The following is a 21,534-nucleotide window of genomic DNA, read 5'->3' on the forward strand; positions in this document are numbered from 1 at the left end:
CAATAATTCTTCAGATATGTCTCAAAATTGTTCAGCCATAAGTCCAAAGTTAAAGTCACCTGTTGTGAAAACTTGTGGTCTTGGGAAAAAAGACCCTATGTGGCTATGCCCGCATCTCAAAGCCTTATTCCATAATGACTTTGTTTGCAAAGCAAATTCAAATCAGATTTGTCAGAATTTCACTAGCTATTTTCTGTCACTGAACTTAAAAAAAAAGGTTGTGGTTCTTTCCTTATAACATAGCCTATTAACCTAAAGGTCCTATGACCCCAACAACAGGACATCTGAACTCTTGGTTTCCTCAGAGCCATCTCCTACCTTCACAACTAAAGTACTGTATTGAGAAGCAAATTCCTCACTGAGAAAAGAAATACATTTAAGGGCCATAGGCAGTAGAATGTTCACATTGAAATAAAACCCAACCCAAACCAAACACAACCCAATTTTAGAGGGAAGACTGAAATTAAAGAAAGCATTATTAAGCTTGCTCCAGTTATCAATACGCAAAGCTTTTTTTTCTCTTTTTAAAATGAATTTAAACAAGGGATAGAGGATTTTTATTATTTCATAGAATTAAAGTATTAAGCCTGAAAGCTCCATTGAATTGTATCAAATAAATATTTGTAACTCAATCTGCTCTATTCAAAATAAGCTTACAGATGGATAGCTTTTGCCAATATAGTTATAAAGTCAAAGTGTTATCTCAAAGACTTCCCCCTCCAATAAATCCACCAATTATGTCAGCAGACAGTTATTTTTGTAGTCAAAAAAAAAGCGCCTTGGTATTCCTTATATACAAACTTGTCTTTTTACTGTGGTTCTTGTATTATGCAAGTAGCTCTTGTTCAAAGCATTTCACACATCACTTTGACCTACTTAAATTCCAGTCAGAAATAGTATCATCATCATCAAGTTCATCATCATCATCGTCATCATCTTCAATACCATCTTCTTCATGTTGCTGAGCCACCGTCTTCGAACGATGGAAACGAGGCCTTATATCCTGCTCACTATCTGGAATAGCTTCGTCTTCTTCAACATCCCCCTGTCACCAAATTGTTTTATTAGATAAACTAGTCCAACCGTATTGCTTAAGGAAGTTAACAATGTAGTTTAAGGTCAAGATTTTGTAAGTGTATAAAAGATTCACATCCCACCTGAGCTGCTCAACTAAAAAAAAATGCCACTGTTTCTGTGTTCTACTGCTGCATTTACCAGAAAGATACAAGGAAGAGAGCTATGCTCACCCCCAAAGTAACCTTTTTAAGAAATTACTCAATGGGAATGAAGTAGAAAGTCATTGAGAAATTTTGATACACAGACTTAGGTAGTGATGGAAAAAGCTATGTATTCAACCTGGAAGGCATTAGAATAAGTTCTGAACATCTTTTTAATGCTGAATTCCTGAAGTAGTTCATGGTAATAGTACTACCCCAGCTCTGCCTAAGTTGTGTGGGAGGGGACTGGGACAAAGTGGGAGAGCCACAGATTATTTTCCAACAAACACGGTATCAGTTGCATTTAGTATTTGGAACATCATACTTTGCCCCAGAAAGTTAATTCTCCACTGAAGAGATGGTAGGCTAGATCTGCCCCCTCTGACCTGAATCATCCTGATTTACAGGTCAGAACCTAACCAACTATTCCAACAGAGTAAAAGAAACTAATGCTCACCTTCAACAGAATAATATCAATCTCTGAATATTTCATACCATTTACCAGCACAGGGATCAGCCTACAAAGAAATATTTACACATATTAAAGTAACACATAAGAAAGCAAACCAGTTTGAATTTATATGGGTTATAATTTTGGTTGTAACCCTCGCCTCCCAACTCAAAAGAGAAATACTTTAGCTGGATAAAAAGAGCTATTACCTAAACCAAGTTCCATGTCATAAGATTCATCAATACTTTGTAATGAGAAATAGTGTTAATTCAAATTACAAACTTTTAAATAGAAGCAGCCCAATGGCACAAATGATTAACTTATTCAGAAGCACCTTTCAGAAATTACATCTATAGGTTTTCAGTAAGAACTCAAACTCCCATAATATGCATAAGTTGACTCTTGCCAATAGTACTTGTCACTTTATTTACTTGTTGATGAAGACTCTACCTCACTACTGCTAAAGACAGAGGCCTAACTACATTAATCTCTCCTATCACCTCATGATTACTTCAGTAAGACAAGCTTTCAACATTGCAGAAATCTTGACTAATCCATATAAGGATTTACTTAATTATTAAACAGGTTATGGCTATAGGGCTCCAACTGTACAGATGTACAGCTAAAAAAAGACTAAGGAAAAAAGTCAAATACTTCTCATTAAAACATGCTCACCACAACGAAAGAAAAAATGAGTAAGCATATATAAGCCAAATGAAACTAATAACCAGGGATGATGCAGCAAGAGTGACAGACTCAATCTGACTATATTCTGCAAGTGAGTATTGTTTTTGAAGATATCAGGCTTGCTCTAATATTCACACAGTGTAGTGCCACATTATGCTCTAAACTTTAAATGAATAGTAAGTATAACCATTATTACCAATTCACTGGCATTTCTGCAGCATACTTTGTGAAGTATACATTTTATAAAAAAGTTCACAGGCATAAAATGGAACAGATATTAGAAACCACATGAACAAGTTTTAAGAAGATCTTGTCCCACTTCTAATTTAACATAAAAAATTTTAAGATTATCAAGTACTGACAAGCTTATATAGCTCCCTAGTTAAACACAACTCACCAACAAATAAGTTGTCTTAAACACACATGACATTGAAAGATCATGTGGAAAACAAGATATGACTCAATAATTTATTTTTCTAGAAATTTAAAAGTTTTTTATCAACACACACGTGGTGTGTGTTGATAACTTGTACTACGTAGTATCATTCTTTTGCCTTTTGAACCACAAAAGTCGGAATTAAATCAGGCTATTTTGAAATCTAAAAGTAACACTTATTCTCCTGGTTTTAACTCCTAGTCTTTCTCTGCATCAGTACATGTTTTAATCTCAATCTTATACTTCTAATTCGTTAGGAAAACCAAAATTTTGTTTTCTATTTTAATTACTTCACATCTATAATGCTATTTTCTGCTGAGAAGGATGTGTCTCCTGTCATTCTGTTCTTCCACTCAAAAACTTGAGAGAACTCTGTCCATATTTAAAAAGTCTTCAATGCATAAATGAAAAGAAATGGCGACACTAATCTGTTGTAAAAGATTTCAAATTAGTCTGGAGGAAGTTGCAAGCACTGTTGCAAACAAAAAGATATTTACACTATAGACATGGATATTTACTCCCATGTCTATAGTGTAAATGGATATTTATTTCAATCAAAGATCTATCTCTTGAGGCACAGGAAAACTTTTTTAAACTTTGAAGAAGTAGGTTTTGAAACTCAAACTACTATCATGCTGCAAAAGTATGACGGAACAAACTGTACAGGCTTTCTTCAAGTTAACTTGTAAGAGTAATTGATACAAAATTGATTTCTAAATCCAAGCTGTGTCATTTTGTTTTATGCTCTTTTTGAAATAAAGAACCCTTTGCATGACAAAGCACATTGAAGCACTGCACAGAGATGCCTACATAGCAGCAGTCAAGACAACATGTTCATAGTACACCAGATATTACACGTAATGACACGTGGAGTTGTTCACTTAAGTGCATTTTACCATACCTTTGCATTCATATGAAGTGTAACAGCTTGTTAAATTCCAAGTAAGCACTACAGTGACCCAGTTAAATTGTTTCTAGAGTCTGCAGGGGTCTGAAATCCACAGAAGTCTTTTCAATTTTACTATGCACAAGAACTAGCTATGGAATTCTTCTAAGCATACAGCAAGCCATATACACTGTCACTAAGAGTACCCATGAACAAGTCAATTGAAATTTTAAGAGGACTGTCTGAAAATAAATATGAGCTGTAATTCTTGATACTTACTTAGTAAGATGCCGACATAATACCTCTTTACAAATTGGCTGCTCAGCCAGTGTCAGCCAAAATTCACACGCCTCCAGAGCCACATTTTCATCTTGATCCTGGGTCCTTTGAAGCATGTACTACACAATATAAAAATAAATTTTGTATAAAATAGAACATTTATGTTGGAACTTTTTCATTGGCAGCTCAAAGAGCACCTCAGCAATGTAAAATAACATGATTTATCCTGGTTATGGTCAACACACCCGAAAAAGTGACAGCTTCAATGTGTAAACTGGAGCAGTTTCAGCACTAGTGCTAGATTTTTAACATAATCTTCGCACTTAGGGTCAAGCAATGCCTGGCTGTGATCCCAGGCATTTTGGGATAATTGATTTAATGAAGAATAAACAACTGCCATATGCACTGCCTGGGAAACACAATGTCAATTTGCAATTAGATAAGAATAATGTTTTGCAATCTCAGTCTTAAAGGGAAACAAAGAGCTAGGAAGTGCAAGAGTAACACACCTGTTCTGATGAGTGCTTTTTATTTATTATTTCTGCAATGTCAAACAGGGAAATCTGCAGAACATCTAGGAAATGAGACTCACCTCAACTATACTAATCATATGAGGAAGAAGGCGATCCATTCGAACTTCCAGCAACATTACAAGAGCACGGCAAACATTTTTGCGTACTTCAGGCTCCTCATCACCAGCCAGAGCAAAAAGATTCTAGAAAGTAGTAACAGTTCAAAAAACCTCAATTCATCATGTTCAACTTGTACTAGAATTGACATTACTGGCTGACTAAAGGAGATAAACGTACCTCTGTACTTGTCCAATGCACACTTTAGAATACTGTTTTATTTTTTAAAGACATATGGATTAGCAAATCAACTCTTTAGTCTCTCAGTGTATATTTTTATACCTAAATATGACCCTGTGTATTAACACTGGCACAAGAACAGTACTTCTGGATTATATTTGGTCCTAATATAAATTGTGTCAATACATAAGATGAGCAAATAAAATACTCTAGAGAACCCAGAACCTTCTCATCCAAGTTCAGTAACACTATTCAGACAGGCAGACAGGCCCAGTGACATGCACTTCTCAGGACAGGTAAGGGACAGACTGCTGCCATTACTTTTGCACCTTTACACAACAAGAGCTTTCCCTGCTTAGGAAAAGGAAGCATATTTTGAAATACACCTACTTCTTTTGCTTACATTGTGGTTAGCTCTGACCACAAGCATAGAGAGTGAACTTCAATCCATGGGGGCTTAAGCTAAGAATGGGTAATAAGAAATGGAAAGTTTAGGGGTAGAGGTGGTTGCAAAACATAGTTCAAACCTCTTGATAAATCAGATAGGTAATTTGACTTAAACCTCCAACCAAGAATACACACCCACCTCAATAAAAGAATCTATGTGCAACATAAGAGCTTGAGTTCTGCTGATGATAAATTGATTGACACATGCCACTGCATGAGACCTATAACAGAAACAGTTAAAATATATATGTTTCAAGAGTTAAAAACATTTTTAATGTGTAGTCAGGCATCAAAAACATAAACCAAATATCTTCAAAGGCAAGAGACAACAAATCTATAGCATCTGTAGCATTACCAAGAAAAATTACTAAACTACATTTTAAGTACTGCCTTATACTCTGATATACCTAATAAATATTTAAAAATAAAGTATTTAGTAAATAGACTAGGATGACTACAGCTGGCATATTTTTTCTGAACAGTATGTACGTTCTTTTTGAGCATTTTAAGACTGTGATCTTCTCAGATAGTAATAACTCCATACAAGTCAATATGGTGGTATGTTAGCTTGACCTTCTTTGTTGTTAAGTATGCAACTGTCTGCAATATGTCGTTTACAATTTACTGAGACCAGAATGTGTTCACAATATAGATGTAGCTTAGGAAAAAAAACACACTTGCAGTTGGATACATACTAAAACACTTGTGGAAGAAACATTCTAAGAAATGAGGCACTGTTCTTCTATTCAATTTCATGCAAAGCCATTACTTACAGGTCTTTTTCATTCACAGACACAAAAGTCAAATTTACAAGGCAGAGGCACAAGGCTAAACTACCTGTAGAACCCTTTGTAGATTCATTACAGTATTTTTACTACTGTAACTTCAAATTTCTGTTTAGACATTTCTTGGAAGACTGTGTCATAAACATTGTTCAAAAATTGTCTTTTGATAGATTTAAAGTATTGCACTGACATTACTAGTCCTTTTCGTACCTCAGGACTATGTACTGAATGAAACTAGGCTGTGGGTAGGCAGGTAGCCTTTAAACTTGAAACTGGTTTAAGTGTCAAGGCCATGAACATAGCAACACAGGAAAAAAGTGAAAGACTGTACAGTGTGGTAAGGAAAAAAGCATGTTTTTCTGCCTCTCTCCCAGCTCCAGAGAATTGTTAAGTTTATCTTTCCACAAAACCAAGTTCACACTATGTTTCATAACGTCCTTAGTGAGCATCTTTTAAAGATGACTTTCTAAACTGTATTAGAATCCTATCGTTAGTCTTGGTCTCCATTATCTACTACTCTTGGCAATAAAGATTTGCCACCTTAAAGCTGTCAAATATAATTTTCAAACAGAAGATAAAACACATTTCACAGAATCACAAAAAATCATAGAATGGTTGAGGTTGGAAAGCACCTCTCAAAGTCATCTGGTCGACGCCTGTGCTCAAGCAGGGCCACCTACAGCCAGTCGCCCAGGACCATGTCCAGCTGGCTACTGAGTATCTCCAAGGATGAAATACTACTGAGTAGCTCCAAGGATGAGGATCTTTCTGGGTAACCTTTGCCAGTGACTGGTCATCCTCCCAGTAAAAAAGCTGTGTTCTGATATTCAAAAGGAACATTCTGAGTTTCTGTTTGTAGCCACTATCTCTAGTTCTTCACTGGGCACCAATGGAAAGAGTCTGTGCCTTTTTTTTTATCATTCTTTTCAAGTATTTACATATGTTGGTGAGTCCCAAATCTCTTGGCCTTTCCTGATACAGCCCTTTGCTGGAGTCTTTCCAGTATAATCATGCATCTCTTGCACTGAACAGTCCAGAACTGGACACAGTACTTCAGGTATGACCTCACCTGGAAGATGAAGGCAAGGATCACCTTCCTTAAACCAGCTGGCAATACTCAAGCCCAGCATACTATTAGCCTTCTTTGTGGCAAGGGCACGCTGTTGGCTCAGTTCAGAGTAAAAGCTACTGTTCTTTGAAATGAATACTAGCAGTAACAATTTAATTCTGGAATTTTTCTTTTATACTCTTACTTTGGAGAGATTAATAGTTTTAAAGTGAAGGGATGATGAATCCATCTAATTTGATTCAGCTGGAAGTTCAGTTAAATGCAGATTTTTTTTCTTCTGTCAGAACTCAGAAACTTTTGTCAGCAAAAGAATTTTCACTCTTCTGTTGCTGAAGCCATTACAAAAGGAACATAAAATTGTTATTTCTAAGCAGAATAATAAGTTCTAAGCACAGCACTGAATTTTTTGTAATAATATGCAAAAACTTAAAAGAAGCTATTTGATTTTCAGAATCACTGACTGATTGTATGAAGAGGTGAGACTCTTGTATTAACTGTGAAGATAAACTTCATCATTTAAGTTTAGTTTATTCAAAGATAAAATGAAAATTACTGATGCATGGAATCTCTGTGGGTCTCTGCAGGGTCATTTAAAAAAGCTAAGCAGGTTTTAAACAGATCTACAAACTAGCAGCCTTGCTGCTATTATAAATAGAATTTTAACAGGTAATTGTAATTACAACTCATAAACCTACCGTATTTTTGGGCTGCTGTGCTTGAAGAACTGCAAGAACTTAGGTATCATGATATTGAGTGGCCGGTCCAACACATCGCTATCTAAAATTTCAGCAGAATCTTCACATATCTTCTGAAGAGCGCCAAAAGCGCCCTGTTTAAAAATGAAGAAATTATTAAGTATCTTCTTATGCATTCTGAAGAAAACAAAATTTCAGACTACATATAGAATGGGTAATTTCAGCACAACATAGTAAATGTAGCTAGTTAACAGTGTAAACGCAGATAACTAATTAATGATTAAATTGAAGTATTCTTAAAGGCATTTTATTTAAACAAGCATCTGAGCATCTGCCAGTTCTCAAGCTGGGAGAGTCAACAATGACTAAGTGATAATTTTATTTTTATTTGATGCTCATCTATGCAAATATATTTCAGAGAACACTTAAAAGCTAATTTTTATTTGAGAAGTAAGTAGAATGAGCAGAAGTATCCATATTAATTGCATATATAATTGTATTTCCTTTCATAATTCACTATGGGACAAAAGAGAGATATGGTCAATTTGAGTTTCTTTTCAAATATGGATTTTTTCCCAGAGAGAAAAAAGTACAAAACCCAACACAACAATGTGGCATCTCAAATCATTAGTTGTCTCTGAAGGTCCCTTTATACTACATGTTTCACATTTTCATGGAGATGTTATTAAGTAATTAAAATGGTGATCACAATCTTAATTATTTTACACCAGACATAGCTTTATATTTTTTCTTTATTTTTTTCTGTTAGTTTAAAACTGCTATTTACTTATTTCCCTTCATACAGACTAAACAAAACAGTTCATTTCACCTTGATATAGCAATTGATCACTCTTCCAGGTTAAGTTACAAAAAGAATGAACAGTATTTTTACGTAAGACAAAATTCAACATCAGCTTAATGATGCTAATGGTGCCTAAAGGATTAGGCATCAAAGAGCAGTAATTTCAGGAGACCTCTGAGCTAAGATACAATGATTATCCATCTGCAATCTTATTCCACTTTTATGCAAAAAAAATCAATTTCTTTGAATGAACAGTAAGAACATGGACCACAGGTATAAGAAAAAGTATCAAATCTGAGCCACCGTTCTGCAAGGAGAACACATGGGCATGTATAAATACATACAGACATACACACAATACATATTCAGTGTCCCCAAAGAGAAAAAAATAATGAAATTCTAATTATCCTCTTCTATTTTCTATAAATCTCCTTACCTCGCAGGTATTGTAATCTTCAGAATCCAACAGGCTGCAAAGCTTTGGCAAGAGTTCAGGCCAATTCTGTAACTCCCCTTTTGAGGCAATGGTTGTTATCAGAATGCCTAAAAGAAACAGAAGAATGGAGAAAATGAGATCTCATATCATATGCTTTTACTTTTTTCATATAAATTTTTCATGTTTTTGTCCTCTCAAATATCTAAAGAGCTAAGAAAGTTATGGTTTTGTTAAGGACTGGCATGCATAAAAAGAGGAAGTACATTTAAGTGCAAATGCTATTTGAAGGGCTTTGAATAGCAAAGGTGGGTTGCTCCTTCCTGCTGCCATGAAGGGCTCAAGTATTAGAAATCAAGCACCAAGTAACTTCACTTATGGAAATTATAATTTATAACATTTATACATCTCTATAATTTGTAACACAGCAGGGCAGCTTTGGCTCTAAATTTATTAAACACTGCACAACTCTGGACCTTTAATAAATACAGAGTACCCACCCCAAGCCACTTCCTTTTTTAGTATGATACGAAAGCATGAATGTCAGAATCTGTCATTCAATAAACTTAAAAGCTAGTGATAAATTATATGTTTACAACTTTACTGTGTTTACGTAAAACATTAAGGACACATTCTAAGACCAAGATACCTACTAAGAGCTTAAACACTATGGTAGGTCATCCAGTTAGGAGCTGTAAGAGCCAGCAAACAGACAGGTCAGCCCAAAGAATCACTAATTCTGTTTCCAGCAATATAGAAATCCTGGGAGAAACTAATTAGGTGACAGGAACGGAGAAAGCTACTTATAAACTAGGACTGAATTTGTATGAGTCCATTTTGCATCAATGCAAAATGTAACAGCTAGCACAATCCTTTATGCTACTGGCAGTTACTTCTAGTAAGTATAAACACAGAAGAACTCAACACGACTACAACTAGCAATCTCCCAAGCAAAAAATGATGTAAAAAGTTTCCCAAGCTTTTTCCTTGAGCTACTCACAATATATCATTTTTCTTGGGAATAAAATTCTAAAATTCTGGTTACATACAAAAGAAAAAAGGCCATTACAGAGCAAAGGACCTCCTGGACAGAACACACAGTAACTAATAAATATTTTGCATTATTCCTTTGATGCAATATGCTGGATCTTTTCAAGGTCCTAGAACTGGTTTCAGAGGATTAAATGGTCTGGCCTGCAATTCAGACCATACGTGCCATTATAAACTTTCTGTACAGATGGTGCTTTGCCTCTGTAACTCCTGAAGCTGATTTCTGAATTTCTTAAATTTTAAAAGCTGAACTTCATAACAGAAATCCCCCTTAAAGGGCAATCGTTAGCTTTCAACCTCCTCCTGCAGTGAAACTCTCTAGTTCCTCCACTACTTTAAAATATTTAAACTATTTTCCCTCCCTGCTTTCAATCAGGAGTTATACTAAGGTCCTGCCCAGACTAGAGTCCCCTAGAAAGTTTTAAGAATAGTTGCAGACACTTTCTTAAGAGATGTATTTATATCCTGGAAGATTTGTGGGTCCTTGACAAAGGTACCTTGAATATGTATTTCAAAATTAGCACATGGGGTTTTAAAATCTATACAACTGTTAACAGCACAGAGAAGATACACTCTGTTACTCATTTGGGGATTAGAATAAGGACAAGCTAAGTAATGATAAAACAATGTGCAGTTATCACTTGTTCTCAAGTCATGTGCTCATTTTCCTCAGCAAGGTGACTTCTGAAGGTGGGATTAACAGCTTGCCTCCATCTGGGCCGAAAGGTACCTTCTGTCTGACTAGAACTAGATGCTAGAGACCACAAAGGAGAGTGAATACTGCATTAAACCTTCTCTGATGCCATTTTGATGTTCTTGCTCTCAGAATTCCCGAGATACTATTTGCAATTAAAATGGTAGTGTTTCAACTGCAAAAACACATACTCAGCAGAAAGAGCAGCTCTGATCCCCACCTGCCACCTCATGCTAAGAAGGCTGTCTAGATAGACAGTAACCTCTTTACACTCCAGTAGTACCAAGAATCCAGTGAGCATCGGACCAAGGTCAGACATCTACAAGGATCCAGCAATTCAAACAGAAAGGTGCCAAACACATGTGAAACAGCAACACTTATGCAAGCATGCAGTTCATAAGCTGCTACTCAGCTTCAGAGTTCATATATGCCTAACAATCCCTGCAAAGATCACTTAAAGCTGAACAATAATTAAGCTACTAATCCACAAGCATCTCCTATCAGGCAAAATTAAAGAGAACTGCTTGAAAACAAACAATGCCTAACTCCCTCAAAAAAATACCACACAGACCATCACCAAACCACTCTAAGATAGCAAACTAAATGGAGCTGGAATATGTTCCTTAGCTAGTTCCACTGTACTCCACTGAGAACTCCTATGAACAAAGAAGTAAACATGACTTCTACAACTTGAAATTCAAAGAGTACCTGCCACTCAAAGACTTATTTCTACTCTCATTAGAAACACTGGTCACTAACAGAATTCATAGTAAAGCAGCTTCACAACTGGCAAGACAGCAGGAAATTATTCAAAGTGAGTAATTTTCAGTAGTCTTTAGTCCATAACCTGAATGCCTGGAGAAGGAATCCTACAGAAAGCAAATGATTTTAAATAGTAACTGGTAGATTATTTTATAAGAGGATTCATCTGAGAAAAGCTAAATTTATTTCTGAACTGACAACCATACCCATTTTCAGTATTCAAATTTTATGTTTTTCTAGTTTTTGATCAGACCAGGAAAATTACTATAACCTTGGAGGAAATCATATTATCAAAGAACAGACAGAAAAGCAACTTTACCTTGAACTAAGAAAAAAAAAATACAAATAGACGTATTTTATGAAAGATGTGTATCAAGACAAGGTATTTATGAAATCAAAAATTCATGTAACAAATAAAACTTCTCACAGGAACTAGATCATCTTTAAGGTCTCTTCTGAGACCATTTCATGATTTTATCATACTATGAAGTTCTGTACATCACACTTACCTACTGTTTTCTGACAGAAGCTCTTTACGTGAACGCATTATGCACGGTATGATGATCCCCTGAGGGGATGTGCATATGTGTGCATATAGGGGGTGGGGTATAGAAAATCAGCTAACAGAAGCATTTCATTGATGCAATCAGAGCACTGCAATAGTTCTTAAGTCAGGCCTTTACCATGTTCCTGTTTTTAGGTATATAAGCCGGCAGCAAACTAAATTCAGGAAGATTCAAATCTTACATTTCAAGAAATATGAACTGAATTGCTACATCACTTCTAAGATAACAGGCATCTAAAGTATGACATCTTTATATTCATAATAAAGAAAAGTTTCACTGAAACATGGTGAGGTTGTGAAAATTTTGAAAAACTCAAAATTTTCCTAATTTAGTAACTCTTTATTTCCCTACTACAGCTTTCACCCATATCAGAAACATTTTCAGTATGCAGAAGACACCATTAAGAACAAACTTACCTACAGTAGCTCTAATTAAGGGGGAGGAATCACCAATGTTGTTCAGACATTCACTTTTAATGAAGTCAGTTACCCCATTTGGAAAGTTGTGAAAATGTGCTTTTACATTATTCTTCAAGATAAGACCACTCAAGGAACGTGTTGGCTCATCTGCAACAGAAAGTTATTACAGTCAATCTTCAATCACCTCACAAAAATAAAACAGATTCCCAGAAAATGCCACAAGATGAAAGCTTATATATAGATATTCATCTTCATTTCTTATCTTTCCTTCCAGCTACACCTATCAATTCAACTAGCAAACCTTTTCAGGTTCAGAGTACACAGATTAATCACCAACCATATAAAGTTCAACAAGGGTAAGTGCCAGATTCTGCAGCTGGAGATGGGGCAACCTTGGATGTGCAGACAGACTGGGAAATGAGATGCTGGAAAGCAGTACCACAGAATGGGACCTGGGGGTCCTAGTTGATGGCAAGTTGAACATGGTCAGCAGTGCCCTGGCAGCCAGGAGGGCCACCCGTGTCCTGGGGACATCAGGCACAGCATGGCCAGCCAGGCAAGGCAGGGGATTGTTCTGCTCTGCTCTCAGCTGAGGCAGCCTCCCCTCGAGTGCTGGGGGCAGTTCTGGGTGCCACAATAGCCTAAGGTAAGGCTAGAGAGTGTCCAAAGGAGCACCATGAGGATGCTGAAGGGCCTTGAGGAGAAGCCGTATGAGGAGCAGCTGAGGTCACCTGGTCTGTGAGCCTGGAGGACACTGAGGACAGACCTCACTGCAGTCCTCATCTTCTTCTTGTGACGGGAAGAGGAGGGGCAGGCACTGATCTCTTCTCTGTGTGACCAGCGACAGGACCCAAGGGAATGGCCTGAATCTGTGTCAGGGGAGGTTTAGGCTGGATATTAGGGAAAGGTTTTTCACCCAGAGGGTGGCTGAGCACTGGAGTAGGCTCCCCAGGAAGTCATTACAGCACCGAGCCTGAGAGAGTTCAAGAAGCATTTGGACAATGCTCTCAGGCACATGGTGTGATTCTTGGGGTGTCCTGAGCAGAGCCAAAAGCCAGACTTGGTGATCTTTTTTGGTCCCTTCCAACTCAATATATTGTGTGATTCTGTGAGACATTATTTCTGTTTATACAAAGTTAGAATACTGGATTACAAACTTTACATTTTAAGAGAAAGTTTTGAATAGACATATAAGCAAGGAACAGATCTGAAGTCATGCAATACAAGAAACTCAATTTAAGATGTTTGTCAGCCAGAGACATTCAAACAGTCTGAATATACTGACAGGCTTGCTGCAATACTCTTACTGTAAGGAACTGGTGACAAAGCTGGTTTCACCACAGGAGAATATGGAAATGATGTAGGGACGGTGCAGTAAAATCTCTACCCCTATTCTCACATTAATACAGTGCTCAATTTTTCTAAGAAGTAAGGCATTTCAATCCCTTTAGAAATGCAAAATTCTGATCTATTAAATTAGTAATTAGAGGAAGCAGGAAAAACATCTTTAGACAATGTTAACAGGAAAGTGTTACACAGTATGAGCTAAAAAATAAATGCAACCAGAACTGACCTGAATTAAGTAAAAATTTAAGTTCAGGCAACAGTTTGAATTCTGCAACTAGCTTTCTCTAAGTTACTGGGCCAGGCAGAGGAATGGAAAAAGAACAGTCTAGATTTTTCATTTCTAGTTGAGTATATTCATGTTTTGTTTTTAACCAAGGGTATGAGTAACTTGGTATTACGTCTGACATATGCTGAAAGTGAAAGATCTGAATGTTCTATATAGAAGGGGTTTATTTACAATATAGACAAATTTAAATTTAGTTTACAGCAACCCTAATAGCACGGAAAGCTAATTTTAATCAGCATTTAGCCACTTGTTGAATTTTTTTCTATGAAGTCCTGATTTGGGCAAAATAAGGAATTCCTTTGTGCCAAGAATTAGTCTACACAGGGATCTATTGCAGCCCTTCAAAACTATTATTAACCTAACAGAAATAAGCAAAATAAGAGATACATTTTTCAAATATAAAGTACTTTAAAACTAAAGCTACTGCATCAAAACACCAAGACTCTCACAACACTGCCTGTCTGACTGACAGACACTAGACACTTGTTAACAGTTAGAAGAGAAACAGAGCTTTTCAGAAGATAGGGGATTGTTTGGCTCATCAGAAATAAAATTAATGTGATCAGCCAAACAAGCCCCTATCTTCAAAAAAAATTTGAATCAACTGATTTTGAGTGCCAAAACCAGAGTGCCTTCATAGACTTTTAAATCTTGTCTTTTATGTATGTATTTCAGTAATAAAGAAGCATTAGTTAGAATGCTCTGGAACTACAAAGGTATTGATACAGAAACAAACATGCCCTTTAGAATTCAGTAACTTCATAAACCAAGAAGCCATCCAATGAATATATATTTGAGACAATTCTACAACTTTACCTACACTATATGATTTATACACCAACTTCTAATCAACATAAAAATGAAACTCACTTCACTTGCACAGCACTACATTTGCCAGCATCTCTTCTGGGAGAAGGAGGGGAAAAGAGGGTTTATTATTTTAAATAAAAAACTAAAGATTTTATGCATGGACAAACTTCTCTCAACCTTATCACTTGGCTGTGAGCCATCACAAGTATTACTATAGTTACTTGGCAAGTCAAATCAAGTAATTTTGAGATAGCCTCCAAATTAGAAGTAAAATCTTCACATCAATTCTTGCACCAGTAAAGTATGTGAATTCTGATTGCTTTACATAACTGCCATTCATTGGTAGGTACACGCATCTTCAAGAAATTCAGTCATTCATAAATCGTTATGATGATTTAAAATTGTGCCTGGGGAGAAAAGAAGCCAAAGGAATCCTCCTTTAGTTTCCATGTTTTAAACTTTTGGCAAACCACAAAAAAATCATTATTGTTAACACAGACACCAAGGAGTTACTGTAACTCCTTATCATCCAGCACTATCTTCTTGGCATGAAAGAAATCAGTAAGAATCGAAGTCTGATTAGAATATAGTAGGCTAGTCACTATTAGGATAAACTCTAGAATGAAAGTATTAAACACTGCATTACAGAAAAACATTACTCCATTAGAAGGCCTGGCTACAGCTACAAAAGGGACAAAGCAACAGCTTCAATTTAATCAAGCAGAGATACATACATTATTAAGCTGCTTTTGTCAAAACCAGATGGATTAGTCAACCAGTTTAGACAAAAATAAAGATCACATGCAGGTGAAACTTCAGGACCATTTTTTCTTCACAAACTATTCTATGGTATGCAGAAGTATGAAATATCTTTAATCCATTCTTTTAGCCAAGAGAACAGAAAAACTGTTCTCTTGGCTAAAAGACAAAAGAAACCTATTCTTCATAGAAAGTGATTATCCCACATATCTGCAACAACGATTCCATGGGATTTCTAATGGAAATGGTACCTCTGACAAATGAAAAAGTAACAAAATGAGAAAAAGAAGAAAAATATTTTAAAAAAGCAAAACCAATTACCAAAGGTTTGAGAGGTGACAAGCAGAAATTGCAAAGGACTTTGTGCTAAACAAACACCAACCACTTGAGACAGAGAAGCAGCCCAGAATCTGATATCCAAGCATTAAAATAAATAAAGATATAACACCGCATCTTAAAATCTTAGTTTAAGAAAAAAAATTCAGGTATGTCTGGACAAGGTTATTTATGGAAAGCAGGCTGTTCAACAACTAAACAGCTACACTGTCAGAAGATAGTAATATAGGTCTGGATGGAATTCTTGCTGTAACACCAAAATTACAGGCAGATGGCTTAAGAGCTGAGTAAGACAACCCTCGGACATCATAAATTTTGTGATTAATTCTATCAGCCATATGCTTTTCCCATCAAAAAAGCTCACAGTCTTGTCTCCTTTTGTCTCAGTCAACTTGGAAGTATAGAGTTGAAAAGAACATATAGTACAAGATAAAGAAGGAATGTGAAGCAGACCTTGGTGCCAAATCAGTTCATCAGCTGAAGATTCCCATCTCACATTGTCTCACTTTAAAATAAAACAACATAACAATTATCATTTGTTTCTCAGTAAATTTTCAATTCTGTTTTAAGATTCTCATACTAGCTCCAAATTTTAGGAACAGACAGAGCAACTGGATGTGTAACTACATTACACAAATTATTTTAGGGTTACTGCAGTGCTTTTAAGAAACAAAGTGTGTCCTCAAACAGCCACATTTCCTCTACCGAGGGTTCGTATGACAAAGGTTGCATACGTGGAAGCAACAAGCTTTTTGTAGCCCACCTGCAAGTCCAGGTAAGCACAGGCTTTTTAGAATCATAGAATGATTTCGGTTGGAAGGTACCTTAAAAAGGTAATCTTATCCAACGTCCTCACCATGGGCAAGAACATCTTCAATTAAATCAGGTTGCTCATGGCCCCATTCAATCTCACTTGGAATGCTTAAAAAGGGATGAGGCACCCGCTACTTTCTAGGCAACCTGTTCCAGTGTTCTACCACCCGCACTGTAGAAAACTTCTTCCATACATGTAACCTAAACCATCCTTCTTTCTTAAAATCATTACATCTTGTCCTATCACAAAAGGCCTGGCTTAGAAGTGTGTCACTGTCTTCCCTACAGGCCTTCTTTCAGGTATTGGAAAGCTGCAATAATATCTCCTTAAAGCCCTACTTCTTCCATGCTGATCACACCAGCCCTCTCAGCCTTTCCTTATTGCACAGGTCCTTGTAGTCCTCCTCTAGACCTGTTCCATGTCTTTCCTGTGCTGTGCCCCCACTTCCACTGTCTATTCATTTCCTTCCTGCCCTTTAGTATGACAAGGAGGTGAAACATAACTTGCTAGGATTGCTAAAAGAACTGAGTGACTGGGATGAGAACATTTGTCCATTCACAAGCTGTGATATAATGATTTATGAGCATGGTTATTATTTTGCTGTGATACCGTGTGATATTGGCAATATTAGATGTGAGGGTGAGACTTTTTCTAAGGCAGAACTGCCTGTCAGTCTCCATCTAAAAAGCTGTAAAGTATTTTTCAGAAATAAGCTGTCATTCTGTGTTTTAACTATCAATATGGATTTACTATGTACATATACAAAATGTGTATTGACAATGACTAGTGTCACTGTTGCACAAGAAAATTACTGATGTATCAATAAGACTGACTTAAAAGAGATAAAACCTATAAAATAAGAATCCCACCACAACTGTGTAATTTGGGAAGCAGAAGATGAACAAGAACTGTGTAATATGGGAAACAGAAAATGAACAGTTTTTTTCATTCTAATATATAAGAGTACAGTAAAAAACCAGCTTCACAAGTTTTCTAGCAGAAAAAAATCCTTTTTTTTTTGATACTGGACTGTGCTTTAAGTGTAACAGTTCTGTCATAAATGAATATGGTTACTATCACGTCAGGAGTGGAGTGATGGTATTTCAAAAGATTCAGTGTATGTCAACACATTAAATGACCTTGAAATGTAGTGACTAGACTGAAGTTAATCAGTGCTCTCCATTGACTTATGTGAGTCATGGAAAATAATTTAACTCAATTGCCTAAGCTTAGGAATGTCTGTAAGAGACCAAAACAAAGTTGGAAATGTTCTGCTGATACTGACTTTTGCATCTCTATTGAATAATAAGTTATGCTTCTTAAGATGATGCTGTAAATAAAATTGAACTGTGGACAATATGGGTGTAGTACTGAAGTGCTTACCAAAACCAGACTTGTTGGTCATTCCATTTGAGCCTATGTAGCAAGGTTTTGGTACCAGAGTGGGACCTGCAGAGGTGACTTCTCTGAGAAGCTTCAACAAGTGTCCCCCAAGTTCAACACAGCAAGTGCCAAACAGCTCCAAGATGGACCTGGCTACTGGCCAAGGCCGAGCGCATCAGCGATGGTGGGAAAACAGCAGAGGAAGAGGTGGCCACCTCTTCACTCTCAAGATGGGACTTGAGGAAATGGCATGAATCTGAGTCAGGCAAGGTTTAGGCTGGATATCAGAAAAAGGATTTTCACCACTAGGGTGGCTGAGCACAGGAGAGGCTCCCCAGGGAAGTGGCGACAGCACCAAGCATGACAGAGTTCAAGAAGCATTTGGGTAACAGTTTCAGGCACACTTCGTGATTCTTGGGGTGTTCTGTGTAGGGCTAGCTAGACTCAATGATTCTGACAGGTCCATTCCAATTCAGCATAGTCTATGATTCTCTGATTTAAGAAAGGAAAATTACTATGCAAGAACAATTGTAGCCAGAGTAGAGAGAAGTATGAGAATACATAAGAGAAACAGCCCTGCACACATTAAGGTAACTGAAGGAGAGGCAGGAGATGCAGCCCATGGAGGTTCATGGTGGAGGAGATAACCACCCACAGCCAATGCAGGATCTCACACTAGAACAGATGGATGCCCAGAGGAGGCTGTGACCCTATGGGGAGCCAGCACTGGAGCAGTCTGCTCCTCAAGGACTGCACTCTGTGAAAGACATCCACACTGGAGCAGTTTGACAAGAACTGCACCCTGTTGAAAGGACTCATGTTGTAAAAGCTTGTGGTGGATTTTCTACTGTGAGAGGGAACCTCTCACTGGAACATGAGGAAAAGTATGAGGAGTGCTCCCCCTGAGGAGGAACAAGTGGCAAGAGAGAACATGCGGTGAACTAATAAGAGACCGCATTTCCTGTCCCCCAGCATCACTGGGGGAGAGGAGGTAGAGAAAAGTGGAAGTTAAGTTAGGCCCTGGTGGAAGGGAGGTGTTTTTAAGATTTGGCTTTATTTGTCAAAACACTAATCTGATTTGATTGGTTATAGAGAAAACCACTTCCTCAAGCCTGTGACAGTAATCAGCAAATGATCTCTCCCTGCCCTTATCTCAATCAAGGAACTTCTGTTATATTCTCTCTCCCATGTCCAGATGAGAAGGGGAAATACAGAGCAGCTTTGGCAGGGATCTGGCATCCAGCCAGGTCAACCCACTACTATTAGTTTTGGAAGGTTTTGTATTCCAACTAATAATTACCACATGTCAATCAAAATATCGAATTCTGTATACCTCTACAGACTTGCAAAACAAAAAAAAGGTTAAAGAATTAATGCAAAACAAAAAAATAGGTTAAAGAATTAATCTTCTGGTTTCACTTCTACTTTCAGCTTCTCTATCAATAATCTCCACAACCTGGTTGTCCCAGCATTTTTCCTGTCTCACGAAGTTTTGTTTTGTCTCCTGATTCAGCAGCTAAACTAGTCACACAATTCCATCAAGAGCAGAATAATCATTAATAAGAAATTGGGATTTAGCATGATGAGAACATGATTCACTGCAAAGTCCCAAACTATACAACGAACATAAGACAGTGCTGTAGTTTAAGAACATTTCAAAAGTAATATTATGTCTCTGGCATTTATTTTTTGAGGGTGAGGAGCAAGATGACAACATGGACTTTTGTGCTTAGTCAAGTGTACAGGAAAAGGAAACTATGACGTTCCCAATGGAATTTGCTTAGACAGCACCTGGCAGTGAATGAATACAGATTTAGAGTCATTAGTCTATCTGAAGAAATTGCCTTGTCAGATGAGTAGAGGTTTTGGCACTCTCTGAATATATCAAAGGTGAATCTTTAAAATACGTGATAATCTGTTATTTGAATAGCTGTTGGTACACAAGGATTACCTGAATGAGTAAACCAAGACTGTGTTATCAAAAAGAGTAATTCAGAATTCTATTCAAACTGCTGAGTATTGGAAAACAAAAAATACAGGATACAACACTGGTGTTGTACAGAGTGCTGCAGAGTGGAAATTTTGATTAGTTTTCCTTCTGTCTATATCCTATAGGTATAGCTCAACAGAAAGTTGTGTGGTAGCATGCAAGTGTAAATGTTCTAAGGCGAGACTGCTTTGTTTCTCTGATACCCTTACCAGGCAGTAAAGCTTTTTCCCCTAATGAAAGGACTTAAAGAAAGGAAAACCTCCTGTTTATTTCCTAAGTCTATACTCAGTGTGCTTCCTATTTTTTTTCTTTTTTTTTTCTTCCCTCCCTTCTGGCTGACTTTTCTGAACAATATCATCAGATATTTAATTAGGTTACACTCTGGTAAACATCAGAACACAGGTGCAAAACTGGAGGTGCTCTTCCTAAGCATCTGTATATCTAGCTAAAATAGGAAAATAAAGAGCACAGACCTGCTCTGAATTCAATACACTTTCATACATTTTTTATTATTGTTATGATTTTAGGACCTTGGATTTTTTTTTAAATTTTGTTACACAAGAGTTCTTATCAGGAAGGTTAAGAATACCAGTGAAAATGAGACTTATGTGAGATGCTTTGCTGGGTGACCATGCTGGTTTTCTGAGCAATTAAAAAATCCATCATTAGCCTCTTTAGTTTTCAGTTTCCACCTATGACTTCATCAGTCTTCTTTCTTTATAGGAGAATGAACACGTGGAAAACTAGGAGCTCTTATCATTTTGCAATGTTCAAAGCTCCTGAGACTTACAGCTTGCCAGTCAGAATTTTCTCTGATCAGTAGTATTATCTACTGATTCAGAGAAAAACATCCATCACTTGAAGTTATATTAATGCTTTTTCCTTGGAGATATCAAACCAAAAATTTGTCCTGTTGAATCCACACTTGCTTGAACTGCCACTGTGTGACACTTTAGATGAAGTAGACAACTGCTACAGGGCAAAGCAGTTATCAACCCCCTACACAGTCTGAGGGCAGACTGCAGCCATTGTTACCTGGGACTGAGTGCTCCCTTAGCAGATTTGCAGATGACAAAGCTGAGCAGTGCAGCTGAACAGCACAAAACAGAAGGAAGGGAAGCCAGCCAGAGGGACCTGGACGAGCTTGAGAAATGAGTCCATGAGAATCTCATGAAGTTCAACAAGTCCAAGGGGAGGTGCTGCCCCTAGGTCAGGGCAAACCCAGAAGAGTACAGACTGGGAGAATACACCAGCGAGAGCAGCCCTGTGTAGAACTAGAGGATAAAAAGCTGGACATGAGCCAACCATGTGTGCTTACAGCC

General features: G+C 37.1%; 1 protein-coding gene across 2 annotated transcripts in view; it reads right to left on the reverse strand.

Moving 5' to 3' along the window:
* The window catches only part of TNPO1 (transportin 1), a 56,715-nt gene that overhangs the window by 24,064 nt on the left and 11,117 nt on the right, over nt 1-21,534 (reverse strand). For both annotated transcript variants that reach the window (XM_084225765.1, XM_084225764.1), the window contains 8 exons: nt 12,485-12,634; nt 9,000-9,106; nt 7,762-7,895; nt 5,352-5,433; nt 4,549-4,671; nt 3,957-4,075; nt 1,675-1,735; nt 877-1,045 (listed from right to left, as the gene is read on the reverse strand). In XM_084225765.1, coding sequence (XP_084081891.1) covers nt 877-1,045; nt 1,675-1,735; nt 3,957-4,075; nt 4,549-4,671; nt 5,352-5,433; nt 7,762-7,895; nt 9,000-9,106; nt 12,485-12,634 — 945 coding nt within the window. The remainder of the gene's footprint in view (nt 1-876; nt 1,046-1,674; nt 1,736-3,956; nt 4,076-4,548; nt 4,672-5,351; nt 5,434-7,761; nt 7,896-8,999; nt 9,107-12,484; nt 12,635-21,534) is intronic.

The sequence above is a fragment of the Fringilla coelebs genome, assembly GCF_963513975.1.
Source record: "Fringilla coelebs genome assembly, chromosome: Z".
Classification (NCBI taxonomy): Eukaryota; Metazoa; Chordata; class Aves; order Passeriformes; family Fringillidae; genus Fringilla; species Fringilla coelebs.